Source organism: Musca autumnalis, unplaced genomic scaffold (assembly GCF_047663935.1).
Source record: "Musca autumnalis isolate F117 unplaced genomic scaffold, ASM4766393v1 scaffold_1, whole genome shotgun sequence".
NCBI classification, from domain to species: Eukaryota; Metazoa; Arthropoda; class Insecta; order Diptera; family Muscidae; genus Musca; species Musca autumnalis.
This window is the reverse complement of record NW_027411644.1, coordinates 330,616,308-330,636,331: the sequence shown is the minus strand read 5'-3', so window position 1 is coordinate 330,636,331 and position 20,024 is coordinate 330,616,308. Positions and strand designations below refer to the sequence as shown.

At 35.3% G+C, this 20,024-nt stretch overlaps 1 protein-coding gene across 21 annotated transcripts in view; it reads right to left on the bottom strand.

The window, feature by feature from the left end:
- Positions 1-20,024, bottom strand: part of Nrx-1 (Neurexin 1) — a 91,067-nt gene that overhangs the window by 28,748 nt on the left and 42,295 nt on the right. For 19 of the 21 annotated variants that reach the window (XM_073962895.1, XM_073962885.1, XM_073962890.1 and 16 more), the window contains exons 11-14: positions 5,347-5,494; positions 1,396-2,153; positions 985-1,335; positions 678-913 (exon numbers count right to left, since the gene is read on the bottom strand). In XM_073962895.1, coding sequence (XP_073818996.1) covers positions 678-913; positions 985-1,335; positions 1,396-2,153; positions 5,347-5,494 — 1,493 coding nt within the window. The remainder of the gene's footprint in view (positions 1-677; positions 914-984; positions 1,336-1,395; positions 2,154-5,346; positions 5,495-20,024) is intronic. The other 2 variants (XM_073962896.1, XM_073962904.1) reach the window with 1 other exon arrangement.

The following is a 20,024-nucleotide window of genomic DNA, read 5'->3' as shown; positions in this document are numbered from 1 at the left end:
ATTAGTGCACAGTGCAATTGGTTAATTAATACTTAAATTGGATTGATTAACAGTTGAGGTTAGGCAATAGAGGCAATTGTAATTTGATGGAAATTTCACAATGTTCGCATAAGCTGCTGCGGTTTTACGCCAATAATACACGTAAAAGCCTTCAATTAATTCGACAGTGGGCAAAATTGAAAAATCCATCAAACACCAGCAATGAACAGAAAAAAGGAAAAAGAAGAGTGAATTGAATGTTTTCTTCTTTATCGGATAAAAAATCAAGAGGCACAAAAAATTACAGAATTTACACTGAATTAAGAAAAAGACTAAGTTATGTTATTTTGAAGTTTAATTTGTTCTTTTTTGGTTATGGTAAGACACAAACGAATTCGTCTGACTGGCCGGGAACATGTTCGTTTTCGACTTTCCTAACGCAGTGCAATTGTAACTCCACCGCAGGCTCGATACAAACATGCCCTCGCCGCCAATCAATCGAAACACACACTGATACGATAATGATACAGATTTGAGCGATCAAAAAGAAACAAAATTAATTGGATTGATTGAATTTAAATTGAAGAAAGAATTTCAAATACGACAGAGCAAAAAATCGATTCGAATTTTACGATGAGAAAAATACTTGAAAAAGTTTGAAGAGAGATTTCAAATTATTTAAAAATAAAATCCCTAACCTGCTGCATTCTTTGCAGATCATTTCTATCTAATACTCCAGTTACCAATTGAACATCTCCTCGTATGGTTATGTGGCTGTCACGTTCCACTGCCAGATCCAGTACACGTAACTTGTTCACCGACAGACCGGCAATGACGCCGGCAAACGGACGTTCGATGCGTGACCGGCCCGACCGGCTGAACTTGCCTCCGACCTGTATATTCGACATGGTATTGAATACCGTAGATTGATGGACTGAAAGTAGAACATTATCATGGTGGTTATGGGAATTGGTATTGCGATTCAGTTTGTCACCCCGCACTTACCTTGTGGCGTTAATGTCTGAACATTGTAGTCGTCCAATTGTAGTGTGGCATTACCTCCTTTACGACTGAATCTTACCACATGATAGGTATTGTCATTGACCTTGGTTCCAATCTCACCCAGTGGCAAGTCTCGTGTGCCCACATTGTAACACATGAATATGTTGCCTTCGACTATTTCCAGTTCCATGTAATCTTGGGTGGTGGCACTTTCAATGCGCAACAACACCGCATCCGATTTGGTTGTTATAAAGCCCAGGGCAATGTTGTCCTCTTCAGTATCAGCTTGAGCATTTTCGGGGAATGTATATTGTATGATGCCCTTGTTGTTGCCGAACTCATAGGCAATTGATTCTGAAAATCGATTGGCATTAGTAACCCAGTCACTAATGGGTGTCCTCTCCCCTCACTTACCGTCATAACAAGTTGGTCCCGTATACGATGTCATATCACACTCGCAGGCGTACGCATTCCACTGCTGCACACAAACGCCTCTGTTCGCACATGCATTTTGGCTACATTTTGTTGGGCCCTCGCAACCGGACACAACAAGCGAGCTTGGTACTACAGCGTCATTTGTCAGTGATGGTGATGTGTCGCCCAAATCGAGTGAAGAAATACAACCCTCAAAGCCGGATCGTGACGATATTGAGGCCGGCAATTTCGAATACATATCCTTGAAAACACCACCTATATACAGAATACCCGACAACTCCAGGTGCATACTGTTGCCCGAGAGCGTAATAATTTCAAACGAGTCGTCCACGGCCAAAGTATGCGTTTTCGGACCAGGTCGTCGAATGCTGACTTGATGCCAACGATTGTCGTTCATATGGAGGCGACTCTTATCGCGCATCGTTATCGGGCCATCGCCCAAATCGAACGTATAATGAATGTGACCGTTTACCAATTCGACAGCAACAAAATCGTTGCGCCGCCCTCCATTATAAAGTAGCAAGCCATTGGGTTCGACCGTCTTGAAACGGAAATCGACTGATATGGTTGAATATGCTTTCAGCATTGGCAGTCCAACATACGAATGTTTGGAACGGAATGTGGCTGCATGATATGGATTTCCTGGTGGGGAGTTGACAAATCGGGCAGTTAGTTTAAAGGTGGCGCTAGGTAATGCCGAAAGTTCAGGGCCTAGACTTTTAACAATATCGATGTATCTGTGGAGAAGAGAGAGAAAAGAAACACAAAAAAACATTATTTCTTAAAAATGGAATGGGCAGATGATAGTATTTACTTTGATTTTACGAAAAAATTGTCAACGTATGTAGGTCCTTGTTTCGATATAGGGTACCCTTATAAATTAAGATATTTTGAAGGTTTTTAAACCGTTTCGGGTATAATTTGTAGAGTTGTGCCAAAGGAACTATTTGGAACTATCTAGCTCACTTTGCAGTTCCAATGGCCCACATTTTTTCTTTCAACAAACCGTGTATACTTAATATCACACGTTACATTTCATGATGTTACTCATACGTTTTGGAACTAGTACAAGGAACTGATGGTGTCGACGCGCAATGCGTCCATTGAGATCGGACCAACTGTTGAAGTTGGTTCCTATAATTTTTTGGTAGTAAAAGACTTTGTATACCTCGGCACCGCCGTAAACACAAACACAGTTGTGAAATATGCTACTTTGGCTTAAGTAAGCACTTTAAAAACAAAGCCACAACTCGTCAAACAAAAATAACGCTTTACAAAACACTGATACTATCCGTGTTGATGTAAGGCTCCGAAGCCTGGGTACTTGCGCAGGCAGATAAGGCAGTGCTTGGCGTGTTTTTTGAGAAAAATTATTTGAAAGATCTACGGACATATCTGCGTTTACGGTGAATATCGACGTCGTATGAACCACGAACTTTATCTTCTATACAACGACATCAATATAGTTAAACGTATCGAGATGCAGCGATTGCGTTGGCTAGGCCATATAATAAGAATGAGCGATGATGAACCCGCTAAATTCGAGCCACAAGGCGGTGCACGCAGAATTGGCCGGCCAAAGAATAGATGGCGCAAACAAGTGGATGTAGAGATGACAAGGCGCGGTACTCCAAAAAGCGAAGCACGAAACGGAGAGAATTGGAGATCTTTTCTTAGTTCGGTCTATGAAACAAATGTTCTGTAATGGGCCAGCTAAGTAAGTAAGTACAAGGAACTAGCTTACCCAACTCTAATGATTTGACATTTCGAATTCATTGATGGTAGTATCAAATGTTATCAACATTGGTCAAAATTAAAGTATAGGTACCATGCAACGGGACGTCGTGTTCGGAGAGGTACAGTCCTATTTTTACTGAGGGCGTGGTTTCACTTATATGATCTTAAAAAGACTAATGAGCTTTGTAGGGATACCAAATTCAGACATGACTTGGAACAGCTTTGAACGTATAGAAGGCTGTTTTCTAATCGAAAAAATGTCGATCTGCATTTCTTAGTTTATTTCTAAGATTTTCCGCTAGGCAGAAATTATGGACTTGTCCCCGAATTCATTTCCACACTTTCTGTGGGAAATACCCGAAAGAGTGATCCAAGTGATAGTTCGGGACTGTAGGAAGTAATACGATGCACAACGTTTGCACCAAATCAGTTTCTCTCTTCGAGAGTTATCTTACCTACCACCCAGTTTAGTAGGTGAAGGCAGGCGTTTTTGGAGATTCTGGGCCATTATATCAGGGAGTATGAACTTGCCCCCGAAACAAATATCGCCGTCGTAAAATGGCCCGTAAAAAAAATCAAAACGAGATATTAAACTGCACTTTTCCCAAATTGTGTGCGGGCTGTACCTGAAGGACGGGATCGATATAGGCCATATTCCAACCTGATACATGACTAGATGAAATAACACGATGTGCAAAATGTTGGACCAATCTGAAACTCCCTGCGAGAGTTATCTTGCGGAGCTTTTAGGACATTATCTCCGGAAGTGTGGACTTGCCTCCGAAAAAATGTACCGTTGTAAATTGGGTCGCAAGGACAACCTGCTGAAAAAAACGCTCCGAGAGGAGCTCTTAAGGTCCACCTTTTCCGAATTTTGTGTGGGAGGTACCCAAAGAAGTATACCTATATTGTCCATATTCGAACCCCATCTATGCCTAGAAACAATTTTTCCATATGCAAAGTTATGACCTGTTCGGTTGCTTCTTTTGAAAATTGCTTGCTTGAAGGAGTGGATCGATATGACCCCATCTTCGAACATAAACTAGTTTACTATCGTGCGCATCAGTCATACAGACGGACGGACGGACATTTCTCAATTGACTCCAAATTGTCTGAAAGAGATTTTGTCCAAATATACTTAATGGTATCATACCCCCAGTATGGTTAGACGAAATCCGTTTCAGACAATTTGGAGTCGATTTAGCCCTGTCCGGCCGTGAATCCGTATGTTTGGCACAATAATTCTTGAACGGATCAACGCAATCAGTCCAAAATTTGGCCTTCGTAATATTTTGTTCAATCTTAGATCAAGTTGGAAGATGGGAGTGCAGTTTAAGACCAGCTCTCGAATCGCTTGGATTTTTTACAACAATTTGTATTAGCTACCTTCATTACGACGGTACAAGTTTTCTCAAGGACAAGTCCATACTTCCAGAGATAATGTACGAAAAGCTGAACCAATTAAACCAATTAAAATGACTGATGAGCAAGATAAGTTACGTAATGAGTAAAATTCTGCTTCCATCTTTAAATTGCTTCCAAGCGTACGTCAACTTCCTAGACGGTCTATATCGGACAAATTCTTCATATACGTCTCTCACAAAAGTTACAAAACTAGCTTATGTGTAGTTTAAGGGCTTTCTAAAAATCATTTTGACATTTTTACCAATATTGCCCTTGGCTATCCTGTTTTCAGCGATATATTTTGTTTTTCGTGGGTAACTCCATGCTTCCTGACGCAATGGTCTGATAGCTATAAAACTGTGACCAACTAAAATGACTGATGGAAGGGAATGAATCCCAAAATAGGATCAACTTTCAAACTGGACTATGTTGGTTCATTCCTTTAGATACCTACTCCGCAAAAGTTCAACACGTTTGCGTTTTAATCCCAAACAAATTTGTTAACAAAATTATTTTGGAACGTCCACAACCGTTAAGATAAATACCTAAAAAGACGGCAAGTTCGTACGTCCAAACAAAGTCCCAAATTTCAGAGAGAGAAAAGTATAAGGGTTGTCTAGCCAGAATTCGATCAGCCCATAGATGTCTCAATTGGGCAGGCTGAGGGCATATCGCTGTCGGCAAAACCGAATGATACATTTTTACTTGTTTTCCTTTTTAAATTGTCCCCGGAAATTCTATTGGACAACAACTAAAACTAAATTTAAAATCATAGACCACTCCACTTACCTTTGTCCATTGAAGATGAATCCTTGCATTTGTCCCACAAAATTCGGCATTGTCGAGGTCATTTGTATTTCTTCTTCGGCATGGAATAGACCGCCCAAGTGGATCGAGCGTATTTCGATGGTGCTGTGGCGACCCAATATTGTCTCCGCTAAAGGTGGAATGGCAAATGGGGGGAAATACATTTACAGTGACGAGATGAAATGGAAAGTTTATACACAAAATGTTCTGTTTTGCGATTTCGAATTCAAACACCTAACGCCTTCTTCATACATTATACATCATCTTCATACATACATACAAATATTTGCACAACTGCTACTATGCACCACTAAGCGGTACATAATAACAACAGATGCTTGCTAATTATTACATTGTTATAATTTTTGTTTAATAATAATTTAGTAGGGGTTGTTGTATTTATAGATATTTATATAGATTTGTTGGCTGGGTGGGTGATGGGGTGGTGAGTTTTCATTTTCAGTTGTCAATTTTACACATAACACAAGAAGAAGCACATTAACAATCAATTGGGTGGGAGCCGTTAAGGACAAGGGTGAAAGGGGGATTTGTTAAATAGTTTGCGGTTGAGGTAAATTAATTAATGGTTTGGTTAAATCAATCGATCAATCACATTTACAAATATATATATTTAATTATATATGTCTGTAGTGGTAGTTAGTTAGTATAGCAATAATATAGCAATATCAATATGTATGTAATGCTTGTTTGGTATCACATAAATTCTATATTTTATTTTATTATTAATTATTTATTGGTTGACCAAAAAAAATCATAAATAAGGACTTCAAGCAAATCTCTTATCAAAAAATTAATTTAAGTTTATTTCGTTAAAAGTTGAAGATTGTACCACTTTGGGTACTTGCAGTTTAGAAAGAAACTATTTCGGTGCAGTTTACATAATATGTATATAGTATATATTATTAGTAATAATAATAAAAAAAATATTATTATTATCATTATTTTTAGTTGAGAAGAAGAAGAAAATCATAATTGAGAGTAAAACTTAGAAAGGAAAAGAAGGAAGAATAAGTTAACAAGAACAAAATATATTACTCATAAAAATGCCAAGAAATAAATGGGCAAAGGAATGCATGATAATGGTTTGTATTTGTGGTATTTTAAGGGAGATTGTGAGCACATATTATGAAAATCCTCTTAACCAGTTTTATAATTTTAGGGAAACCCTATCCATTGGCTTTACTGTTTTCTTTATGTCATTATACCCTCAGCATTTATGCTAACGAGGGTATATACACTTTCATACGGGCAAAATGTGTCTCATCGAAATAATGGTTTTAGACCCCAAGTATGTTTGGACGAAATGTGTTTCCGACAATTTGGAGTCGATTTAGCCATGTCCGTCCGTCTGTCTGTCTGTCTGGCTGGTGCGCACGATAACTCTCGAACGGATCAACAGATTCGGTCCAAAATTTGGCTTTCGTAATATTTTGTCCAAACTTAGTTTAAGTTCGGAAATGGGTTATATTGGTCCACTCCTTCCGATACCTATCCCACAAAAATTCGAAAATATTAGCTAAAATAGTACGCGTGATATCTCATAAACAGAGCAACCCGGTTAAGGGTCTGTGCGAGGATCCCTTGAAAAGTTTTACCTAGAGGTCCTGTTTACAGCGATATCATGTTTTTCGTAGGCAAGTACATGCTTTCTGATATAAAAGTCCAAAACCTGTGAATTATATGGTGACCGACTGAGGGGAATGACCTAAGACCCACTTTCAAAATGGAATATGTCGGTCCATTCCTTTAGATACCTTCGCCGCAAATCTTTTTGGGATACTATCCAAATCCATATTTTTGTCGGTTCATACGCCCATAATTTTCAAAACCTTTTTTGGGGAAAAAGGTGTTTCAATTCACACAGGCTGAGGGTATATCTCTGTCGGCAAAGCCGACTGATCCTTTTTTACTTGTTATTTATAATATTACTTGCGGAAGTGTCCATGTTGGAAGTGATTGTTGTCCTAAATAGTTATTCAATAGATGGAAAGATATTTGGAAGAGCCATTTTTACCAAGACCTTAATTAGTTATTGAGTGTTTCCCATATTGACTGATATCCCCAATATTGACCAGATTGAAGAAATTTGTATATACATTTTTTGTCCTAATTTAAGAATTTGGGGTATCCGTGGTCGAACAATTTTTGCTCCTAACAGGGAAGTAATTATGCCATTTCAGTTAAGTATATTTTATGGTGGAGGGTGTTTTTTACTTGTTTTTTTTCTTTATAATTTATATATTGCCTCATGTTCAAAAATACCAATCAATGAAAGATTTCAATACAAACCATTACCGACAGCAATTAAGTATAAAAAAATAGTAATAAAATATTAAATAAATAAATTTGCAAATAAACATTTTTTCTTTCTTTGTGTACAAGTAGTATTTTGGTGCTCTTTGCGTTACGATATTTTAAAAGAGTGCAGAGTGAGTGGTGTGACAGAAAAGAAAAAAGGTAATCCAACATAAAAACGTCAATGATCGGCATCGATCTAATCATCATATGTGGTATATGTGGTGGTGACAAGTGACAAACGATCACAAGATACGATCAGTGTATACGATAGTAAAACGAGTGAGTTTATACGAATACACATAGCTAAGTAGTATAACAATTGAAAATCATAAGGGTGGTGCGCTTTTAAATCTAAAAGAAAAACAACAGCTGCAGATTGCGAATGGACCAAATGTTTTTCTGTTTCTCTTTTTTGATATCACTGAGGAGCAGGAAATTGTGTCAATCTAATAAAGAATTCCTAATATGACAAGTCAGACGACATTAGCTGTAGAAAAGACAGTTGGAGAAAAGTGGGAGAAGGGAAACTTATTGCGGTATTATAAAAAGTAAAGCAAGTAATGGTGAATCTCACCCACTTGCTAGCTTTAAATTCAGGAAATGATATAAACATAGACATACAAATGTAATTGAGATTTGAAGAGAGAGATATGAGCATTTATTTTGGAGAGATATGAGAATTCCTGGGTGTGTTTGTTGTGTTCGTCGTGTATGTGTATGTTTTAATGGAAAATGAACGTTGGCGACTACTTTTTATCTGATGATGGACTTGGCGTATCTGATGGTGAATTGTGTGATTATGTCAGTTATGAGTATAGAAATGTGTGAGTGTATGTGTGTCTGTGCACATGTTTAGAAACTTTGAAACCAAGAGAATGTGCATTAAAAATAGTCCTAATTTTGACTAAAAGTGTTTATTGTTTTTAACTAATTTCGTCCATTGATTAGAGAAGATAACAGAAAAGTTTTAATCTAATTGCGTTCTAGTTTCAGTTTTTTTTTAAGGCTGTTTGTCGTTCCATTTTCAGCTTTAATGACTCATGCATGCAAGTAAAATTGTTATTGCTATTGTTGTTGGTTATTTTCTTTTTTTTGTTTTGTTATTATTATAAATTATTATTTGTTGTTGTAGGTATTATTGCGGTTTATGATGTAGTAGTAGTTGTTGTTGTTTGCAAAAGAGTGGTGCTGTCATGCAAACGCCATACGTGAGGAAAACAGTTCTTTCATGTTCATTTTCCATTTTAATCATTTCTATTTAAATATTAATTATGCGTGATTTGTTGTAGTAGTTTGTTGTTGTTTTTGTGTTGTGACGATAGTAAAGAAAACAAAAAAAGAACAAAACAGAAAAAATGCAAATGTCCAAGTGGCCCTCCACATATGAATGGTATATCATATGCATTTAACACAATACTTGTTGTTGTTATATTTTTCAAGACAAGGTCGTTGGAGGTTGTTTAGAAATGTTGTATTTGTGGTGATTGTCCCATTATTTAGATATGACAACTATGGCTTGTTTTGCAGATATTTATCAAGAGATTTGTAACAAGACAATATTATAGGTTTTTCGAAAGAAGGTGAGATCCCAATTTACGGATAGATGTTCAATATAATAAACCACATGACAGAGTTTGCAAATCGCATTGCTATTATTTATGCAAATTTTTGTATAAAATTATATACAATAAAATTTTTTGCATTGGTCTTTAACGTAATTATGGTCCTAACTATTTTTAGAATAGCACTAACTTTACAATGCTTTCAAGTCAAGATCTATTAACAATTACTAAAAATCGGCGCACTGAAATAAGGTCCCATGAAATAACACCTCAAACGAAAAGAAAATTGAACCCAATTTTGGGGTAGTTTTCATTTTGAAAAATGACCACTATAATAGGAAATTCATTTTTGAATTTTGGGGTGTATTTTCAAAATTTACTATTACCCCAAACACCAAAATACAAATAGGCCCCAAATTATGTATTTTCGCCCCAAAAGATTTTTCAATAAAATTTGGAGTGTAATTTCTGAGTAAAATTGGTCACTTTTTTAATGAATGAATTTTGCAAAGTGTGCTTGGGTGCAATTTTCGCGATTTAATATTTTAAATAAATTTATATCAATGATTGCACTCTTCGATTTTCTTGAATTTTTTTTTTTGTATTAAACTACAATGAATTACAAAAATTTTAAGTCCTTTTTGGTAGTTGGATTCGAAAAATTACTATTTTTACACCCTCAGCCTTTAGGCTAGAAAGGGTATATACACTTTCATACGGGCAAAATGTGCCTCATCGAAATAATGGTTTTAGACCCCAAGTATGTTTGGACGAAAAGTGTTTCAGACAATTTGGAGTTGATTTAGCAATGACCGTCTGTCTGTCTGGCTGGCTGGTGCGCACGATAACTCTCGAACGGATGAACCGATTCGGTTCAAATTTTGGCTTTCGTAATATTTTATTTATTTTTATATTTTATTTACTTAGTTTAAGTTCGAAGATGAGCTATATCGGTTCACTCCTTCCGGTACCTCCCCCATAAAAGTTCCAAAATGTTCGGAAATTTTGTGGGCATGATAACTTCTGAAGGGAGTAACCGATTTGGTCCGAGCTTTGCGCATCGTGAAATTTCTATCAGACTTAGATGTGGTTCCAATATGGACTCAATCGGCCCACTCCTTCGGTTACCTCCCACACAAAATTTCAGATAACTTCAGTTTAGGACCTGCTCTCGAATCGCTTTGATTTTTGTTGCAACAACTTGTATTAACTTCCCCCCATACGACGGTACAAGTCTCATCAGGGGCAAGTCCATACTTCCCGAGAAAATGACCGAAAAGGTGCAAAAAGCCCCTATGACACCTTGTGTAGTGGTTGGAGCGCAAGATAACTCTCGAACGGATCTATCGATTCGGTCCAAAATTTGGCCTTCATAATATTTTATCAAATCATGGTTTAAATTCGAAGATGGGGTATATCGGTCCACTCCTTCGGGTACCTCCACCACAAAACTTCAAAAATTTTCGGAAAAATTTTGCGCACGATAACTCTTGAAAGGAGTGAACGATGTAATTTATACTTTGCACATCCTAATATATCTACCAGATATAGATCAGGTTCGAATATGGACTATATTTGTCTACTCCTTCTGGTACCTCCCACACAAAATTTCGGATAAGTTCACTTTAAGACCTGCTATCGAATCATTTTGATTTTTGTTGAAGCGATTTGCATTCGCTACCTCCATTACGACGGTAAACTTTTTTGCAGTGGCAAGTCCATATTTCTTGGGAAAACAGCCCGAAAGGTGTAAAAACCCCTATGTCACCATATGTGGCGGTCGGAGAGCACGATAACTCTCGAACTGTTCAACAGATTTGGTCCAACATTTGGTCTGCGTCATATTAGATCCAAACTTAGTTTCATGGAGCAATACCGGTCCACAACTTCCGGTACTTCTCCCCAATATTTAAAAATGTCACTAAAATGCTAGGACGATATCACTTGAATGGGGCAACCAATTTGGTCCAAACTTTGGATCTCCTAATATTTTGTCAAAATTTAGTTTAACTTCTACAATGGCCCATATCGGTCCTTCCTAAGGGTACCTCCCACACAAAAGTTCAACATTTGTGTCTTAGTGCAGTTAATTCCTAATCCACATTTTTGTCGGCAAGTTCAAATGTCTAAAAAGGGCCACAAAATTCTGAAGAGACCTTAAATACATTCGATCTGTCCGGAGGTGAAAGTTTCGCTTCACATTGGCTGAGGGTATATATCTGTCGGCAAAGTCGACTGACACTTTTTATTTGTTCTTAATTTTTTTAAATTTGTCAATACAATGTTTCCTTTAAACCAGTGTGAAACATTTCTTATTTTACCAAAAAAAAAAAAATAAAATAAAAAATTGAATTTTTAACATTTGTTTTGTTGTTTTATTTAGGAATTTATCTTAAGTATCCCACTGACCAATTCTGTTTTCTATAGCTGATAAAAACACAAAATAAAAATAATTTTTTTTTTCTATATGGAAAAGTTTCTATTTGGGGTGTTATTTCATGGGACCTTATTTCTGCATGCGATAAAAATCAGTAACCTGCTAAAAGTCATCTTCGGACTAAAGTCTTTGGTTTTAAGTCTATTTGAAATCAAATTCATACCATATCGTAATATATACCATTACATACACAAATAGAGGTATGAAGGCATGTGCACCAACTTGTGTGGAGGGCGTAATTGGACATTTGGTGTTAAATTTAGGGTATCAGTCAATTGTTTTCAATGCTGTTGTTGTTGTTGTCGTCGTTGTATTTGTTATGAAATGTGCCGCTAAGAGCTAAAACAAGAGCATTTAGTATATGTAATTGTACTGTTGTAACGGTTAATGTTAAACGTAAGGGCAACGAGTTGTAATGTTAACGGTAATTGCAGTAGCAGTCATAATACGTTAGTATGGAGTATGGTCATCGTTGGTGTGGCTGTGAGCTCAGTTATGTCGGTAGTTGTGGAGTGCGGTATGTCGTTTGGTTGGTTTGGTTGTTAGTAAGGCAGGTACATATGTATACGTACGTACACTTACACATATTCTACATTTAAACTAAATTACATAATTGTTTATTTAATATTATTTTGGTGCAAAATACAGCCCTGGGTGGTCTTTCCTCAAAACGATTTTCTTTGCCAGTCATCATGAACTGTTTTTCTATTTGAAATTATTTTAAGGTATCACACGGTCCTCCCTGCCCAGTTTGCGTTTGGAAATTTGCATGTTTTCGAATGTAGAAATTGTTAATTTTGCTGTTTTGATTTTTTAGTTTTGGGCTAGAGGACTGTGGTCTGATTGAAACAAAGAAAATGTTTTGATTTCATATCACCGATCTTGCGTGTCGATTTTTTCTCGTTTTCGTTTTTTCTCCTCAGCTGCTGGTTGAAAAGGACTACATTTGTTGCATTTGTTTCCCTTTTTTCATGTTGTTTTTTTTTTCATTTGTTAAATGAGATTTTAATGCTGAAAATGTTAGGTTTGAATTATTGACGTCGATATGAATCTGAGATGGAGGTAATTTATTATGGAGACTGGTAAAATGTGGAAACTTTTTGTTCTCCTAAGTGGAATTTTATTTAGAAATACTATAACATGTTTGTTATTGTTGTTGCTGTTGTTTATTTCTAATTGTTCAGTCGGAAAAGTGTTTAAAATTTCTTTCGAATCTGCTGATTATATTTTATAAAAAAGTATAAAAAGGTAAAAAAAATGAAAAGAAAATTATTTCAACGTTGGTTTATTCAACAAGTTTTGTCTGAGAAAATTTCAATGAGAACATCCCAATCAATGTTGAATTATTTCATTTTATATCATTTCAATATAAAATTATTATTTCATTTACATAAATTCACAGTAAAAAAATATCAAATCCTATAGAGGTGACTTTGCTTGGTCATGCTACATCGCTGCTTGCAAATCGACATGTCTGATTTCGATTAGAACAAACAAATGTTCATGATCCCCTCCAACCTTCAACAACCATCAGCGTTGTTGGAAAGTGCGAGACTCATATAATCGCCTTATTAAAGGGAATAGCACGGACTAGGCTACACAACAACACCCAACAGTCATGGTGCAGAATCATTTGAACTATGGATCTATAGAAGAATCTTAAAAATACCCTGGACCGATCGAGTAACTAACAATGAAGTTTTAAGAAGAATGAACGTGGATCGACAATTGATTAAAACGATAAAAAATAGGAAAATCTCATATTTCGGCCACATAATGAGAAATGATAAATACCAACTCATCCAAACAATTCTCAAAGGGAAAATTGAAGGAAGACCCAGTAGAGGAAGAAGAGAAGTCTCCTGGCTTAAAAATATTCAAGATTGGACTGGCTACGATGACGAAAGGAACTTGTTTAGGGCGGCCAAAAATAGAGAACTGCCGACAATATAAATAACAAAAATATATATAAGAAAATATTTATATATTCTGAAATGTAATATAATTATTGTAAAACGATTTAATGTATGATCGCTTATATCCGAACAACGGATGGGCAAATAAAAGAAGAAGAAGAAAGGGAATAGCACGGACTAGGCTACACAACAACACCCAACAGTCATGGTGCAGAATGATGCATTTGGCCGAGGGTTTCTAAACACCAACTTTACTTCGCTGGATGAAGTAATACCAACAACTTGGAGAGAGCAATAATCTTCGACAAGAATGAAATCGACAGAAAACGAGAGAGGCAGAGACGAAGATGTCATATAATAGAGCCCTAAAGATTGTCTTGAAAGAGAACAGATTAATTAAAGTTAGTGTTAAGATTCAAGTATGCCGACTGAAAAATAATAATGCCATCAGGAACCGATGGGCTTGCAGCCCAAGTCGAAAACAGCACGCATAATATCGGACTTATTGTTAAAATACTAGAACTTGTATTCAATAAAATAATAACGCTATGAGTATAACCCCTAACCTATATTCAATGGTGTGGTTTGGTTTAAATATAGGAAAGAAATTGTATGAATAATTTAGCAGGTAAAGTGAATCAATTGACATGATGGGGCCACCCCATACTTTCTACACTACAACCTTTCGATGAATTGAAATATAGTCTGACAAGTGGTGATGCCAGACCCTAAGGGTATTCAAAAGAAAACATCTTCAAAAGATTGGCGCACATGATTGTAAATCTATCACTTGAAGAAAGACAGGAGTTTGGAGGTATATAGCATTTCCAAATTAAATGAAACCTTTTCCAAATTAAATGAAACCTTTTCCAAATCAAATGAAACCTTTTCCAAATCAAATGAAACCTTTTCCAAATTGAATGAAACCTTTATTTTTATTGAAAGAAAAAGCCAGAATATTTTGAAAAGAGAAAGAAATGAAAATGTATATGGGTTTTCAACGATTTTTTACTTAAATTCTAATCTTAAGTAATGACATAAAAGTGTAACTCGCTGCAGGTTTTTCTTCCTTGAATATAAACATTTCATAATTTTTGGGCCTCAATTAAGTTTATAGCGAAATAATGCTAAAGAGAGAATTTAGGTTTAAAAATTCCTAATAACACTGTGTCACAAATAGGAGGTGAAAATCTGGGGCAGAGATAATTCGTTTTGGGGATGAAAGCCCTTGGTGAGTATATTAAAAATACCGAAGGACAGATCCGCCGTGAGTCGAAGTTCCGAGTTATGGCGTGATTAAATTTCAGCTGAAGACCCTGTCAGGCATCTGAAATTAGCGTTATATCTTCGTTAAATGTTATTCTAGCTTATTAATGAGATAACACGTCTTCAGTCAAATCGAATGAGAATTATTTTCGTAGAGCAATTCGACCTTCTAATTCGCTTCCTTCAATATCCTTTTCGTCCCTTATGATGACGTTTTTCAGCTTCGAAATGTTCTTCAAAAATGTTGCTCAGAAAATGTTAGGTACGACCCTGATTAACAACTAACTAACACTAAATAACAACTAATCGATTTTTCGCGTTTTAATGGTCTGTTGTTTGAGTGTTCGATACAATAGGATAATTTTTATGCAATAACTTAATAAGTAAACGAATACACATAATGATGGAATTAAACCGGTGTAGTTTTAAATTTTTAATGTCATATTCAGCAATGTTGAACCCAATAGTAAAGGCATTTTCAAAAATAAAATTGTGTACCAGAGTGGTACTACGCGATCAGGCAGGAACGTAATATCGTTGACGTAATTGAGCATAGCAACCAACAGCTCAATAAACAGGACTGATCCAATTATGTAATGAGTATGTCCATTGAAAATTTAACAAGCACAAATCGTAAACCACGCTATAACCCTAATTGATTCCCAAAAATTATAAAATGTTTAAGTTCAAGGAAGCAAAACATGCAGAGAGTTGCACTTGTATGTCATTACTTATGATTAGAATTTAAGTAAACAATTGTTGAAACCCCATATAATTTTTTATTTCTTTCCCTTTTCAAAATATTCTGGCTTTTTTCTTTCAATAAAAATAAAGGTTTCATTCAATTTGGAAAAGGTTTCATTTGATTTGGAAAAGGTTTCATTTGATTTGGAAAAGGTTTCATTTGATTTGGAAAAGGTTTCATTTAATTTGGAAAAGGTTTCATTCAATTTGGAAAAAGTTTCATTCAATTTGGAAAAGCTATATTCAGTACAACCACAATAACAAAAGCCCTCATATAGCCATCTAATATTACGGTTACATTAGAGTTTTTGCCGGGATAACCCACTTCATGAGGATTTATTTGGCGTTTGCACTATGGAATTGACATTTGAAACCCAAACCCACTTGGTTAACCCGGTTAAGTGTAACCGTCGTATAAGGTACATAAGGTATCTGGATATGACATATGACTAATTGATAGACGAATTCTAACAACTTTATTGGAATCGGATACATATATACATACATACAATCGAGGAGTACTCCTATGCCATTTGAATAAAATATCACATTCTTTGCTCGTCTTTGAGTCTGAGTAAATACGCTCGCAATGGAGCGGATTCTACTCTAACCGAGTACTCTTTTAGTGGCCATAGCTTCAAGCGAATCTAAAAAAAAATTACGTCAAAGGTCGCTAATCTGTACCCAAAATTGTTGGCAACTACACACGCCCACGAAAACAGGAATCGACAAAAAATAAATGTATTTCTTCACTCGAATCCACTCTTAGAATAAACTCTAACTCTACTCCAACAAGTAGTGCCCACAAGCCCTGCCAAAAAACAAAAGAGTGGAGAGTAAATTTCTTGTTAAACTCGTACTCTTCGACTACTCCCACTCGTGAGTAAATACATACATGTATAAATATAATACATACATGTATATGGGGATTACTGAGTAAAATTGGACACTTTTGCAAAAAGTGGTTTTTGATTTCCCTAATTTTTTGCTGTGTTGATGCTGCTCCTCAGCAAAACGTTTCAGTACATTTTCAGATTTTTTTTGACTAACGATTCCAGATATACCGCGCCTTGAAAAATCGATTTCTGTAAAAACTATATGCAAAGAAATACTCATAACTTCTTCAATATTGATCCATATAAAAAACTCTTTTTTATTTTGAGTTTTTTTTATCAGTTATCTACTGAAAATAGAAAAAAAACACAGTGTGCTTGGGTGCAATTTTCGCGATTTATTATTTAAAATTCAATTTTTATCAGTGATTGTACTCTTCGATGCTCTTAATTTTTTTTATTAAACAACGATTGATTACAAAAAAATTAAGTCCTATTAGAAAAACAACTTTTTTTTCTTAATTTTTCAAAATTTGTCAATACAATTTTTCTTGATACCAGTGTAAAACATTTGTTATTTTACCAAAAAAAAAATATTTTTTTAACAAACATATTGTTGTTTTATTTTGAAATTTAGCTTAAACATCTTACAAACGTCTTCATTTTTCGATTTTAAAAATGGTTCAACAATTATTGGACCAGCATTAGTGGGTATTTCTGAATAAAGTTTCACATTTCAAATATTTCAAATTCTCTTTCGTATTTAAATAATCATAATCTAAAGAAAATATCACTTTAATAGTAGCCCAGTCATATAATTCCCCAGCTGTGTCAATTGATTAATTAATTCAAGCTGTAGTAATTTGATAATCAATTTAATTAGTTGATTGTCCGGCTGGTACAATAATTGCGAATCGCTTTTCAAAATCGATGTCTAAGATGTCGAAGATAAATTCCGAAATAAAACAACAAAACAAATGTTAAAAAATGGTATCGAGGAAAAATTGTATTGACAAATTTAAAAAAAAAGAAAAAAATAGTATTTATTTGAATTCGACTACCAAATAGGATGTAAATATTTGTTGTTATTAATCATAGTTTTATACAAAAATATTTCAAGAAAATCGATGAGAACAATCACTGATAAAAATTGATTTTAAATAATAAATCCCGAAAATTGCACACAAGCCCACAGTGCAATTTTTTCTATTTTTTATTTTTGCTAAAAAAAGACAAAAATAAAAAAAAGATTTTTTTCTATTTGTATCAATATTAAAGAAGTTGCTAGTATTTCTTTAGATATATTTTTAGGGAGTTCAAGGTGCGGTATTTTTGGAACCGTTAGTCAAAAAAATCTAAAAAAATACTGAAATGTTTTGCTAAGATGCAGCATCAACACATCAAAAAACAAAAATCGTTTTATGGAAAAGTGTGCAATCTTACTTAGAATTCCCCATATATTGGGTATGTATAGTATTAAATAACAATGTGCAACAAAATGGAGGTGAAAGTCTGGGGCACGGAACATTCCTCTTGGGGAAGAAAGGCTTTGGTGAGTATATTAAGAAACCCGAAGGACAGATCCGCCGTGAGTCGAACTTCCGTGTTATGGCGTGATGAAGTTTTTGCTAGAGACCCTGTAAGCCATCAGGAATTAGCGTTATATCTTTGTTCACTGTTGCTTTAGCTTATTTTTGAGATGACATGTCTTCAGTCAAATCGAATGAGGATTACTTTCTTAGAGCACTTCGACCTTCAAACATGCTTCCTACAATGTCCTTTTCGTCCTTTATTTTAAGAGCCACTATAAAAGTACCACAAGATGACGTTATCAGCTTCGAAATGTTCTGCAAAAATGTCGCTCAGAAAAATTTAGGTACTGCTCTCATTGACAACTAATCGATTTTGTAGCGTTTTCATAGTCTTGCTTATTCAGAAAAAAAACTGTGTTTTGTGTTTTTGTATGTTCTGAAACGAATATACAAAAAACAAAATATAGTATTTTTCTGAACAAAAACAGGGTAAATGCACAAAACGACCACGAAAACGGGACAAGTGCTCTACGAAAATAATCCTTTATAATATTTGTATAGCGACTCTTAAAATAAAGGATGAAAAGGACATTATAGAAAGCGAGTTAGAAGATCGAAGTGCTCTACGAAAATAATCCTTATTCGATTTGACTGCAGACATGTCATCTCAAAAATAAGCTAAAGCAACAGTGAAGAAAGATATAACGCTAATTTCTTATGCCTTACAGGGTCTCTAGCAAAAACTTCATCACGCCATAACGCGGAAGTTCGACTCACGCCGGATCTGTCCTTTGGGATTCTTAATATACTCACCAAGGGCTTTCATCTCCAAAAGGAATTATCTCTGCCCCAAATGTTGTGTTCACAGTGTAATATAACATATCACGTGTTATTCCTTCTAAGAAGGGTCCGTATGTATGTATGGCTCGCTGGTACAAAGCAAAGTGCGTAATATTTCGTATTCGTTATACATATGTATTCCAAGTTCGGGGAAGGACTACATTGGTCCACTCGTTCCGGTACTTCATTCACAAAAGTTCAATGGGTGTTAGAAAATAGTTTTGAATTTTTTACCGAAGTTAGTATTAGTGGTCATGAATACAATCACCCTGTTTTTTTCGTGGATAAGCCCATACTGGTCCATAGATCCAAAAAACTAAAAGGCTTCGGCCACCAACTAAAATGACTGGTGAGCATTATAACTCTTTAGTGCACATACGAGTGTCAGAGAGTCGTTTTGATTTTTTTTCGAAAGATGTCCTTGATGTTCTGTCATAATGATACGGAAGATCAAGTTCGAATATGGACGGCCCATTACTTTCTTCGACAATAGTGTTTAGTTGCCATGGCATTTACACAATGAAGATGGAGTCGGAGTTAAGGCATGTTAATTAATTAATTGTGTATAACAATTATTGTATTATTTTCAAAGTCCACCTCCAAAAAATGGTAAAAAATCAAACGACAATGATAATCTATTTCACCAGTCACCAGACACAAATTCGGTTTTAAATTAACAACAGATTTAAGCAATTACTTCTAACGAATATCAAAATGTTTTATGACGATGGACATCGTTATGCACCAACTGCTGGTTAGGTAACTTGTAAACACGATAGGGATTGTGAGAACAGTAATAAATCACAAAAGTCAATTATAATCACTCGTGAATAATTTTTTTCTTTTTGTTCTTGTCCACAATGAATGACATGTTTTTTGTCTGGCATTCTTAGCAATGGGGTGTTCTTATGAGAATAAATGCGGAATAAATACAAATAATGTCTCTAAGAGTTTTGAGTGTTTGAAAGACGACTGAAAGATGATGTTCTTGCTGTTTATCTCAAACCTACTTTAAAGCTGTTAACAAGTTATGCAAAACTGAATGAACTTTGTTGTTTCTTGTTTTCTTTTTTTTTTGGCAACAAAATAAGCTGTTGTTGTCTCTTCAATTCGAATAGATTTTAGTTTTTACAAATTGTTTCTCAATAAATTAAACACAAAAACGAAACAAATATTTGAGAAAAAAACGTTTCAAACAATACAGAAAACAT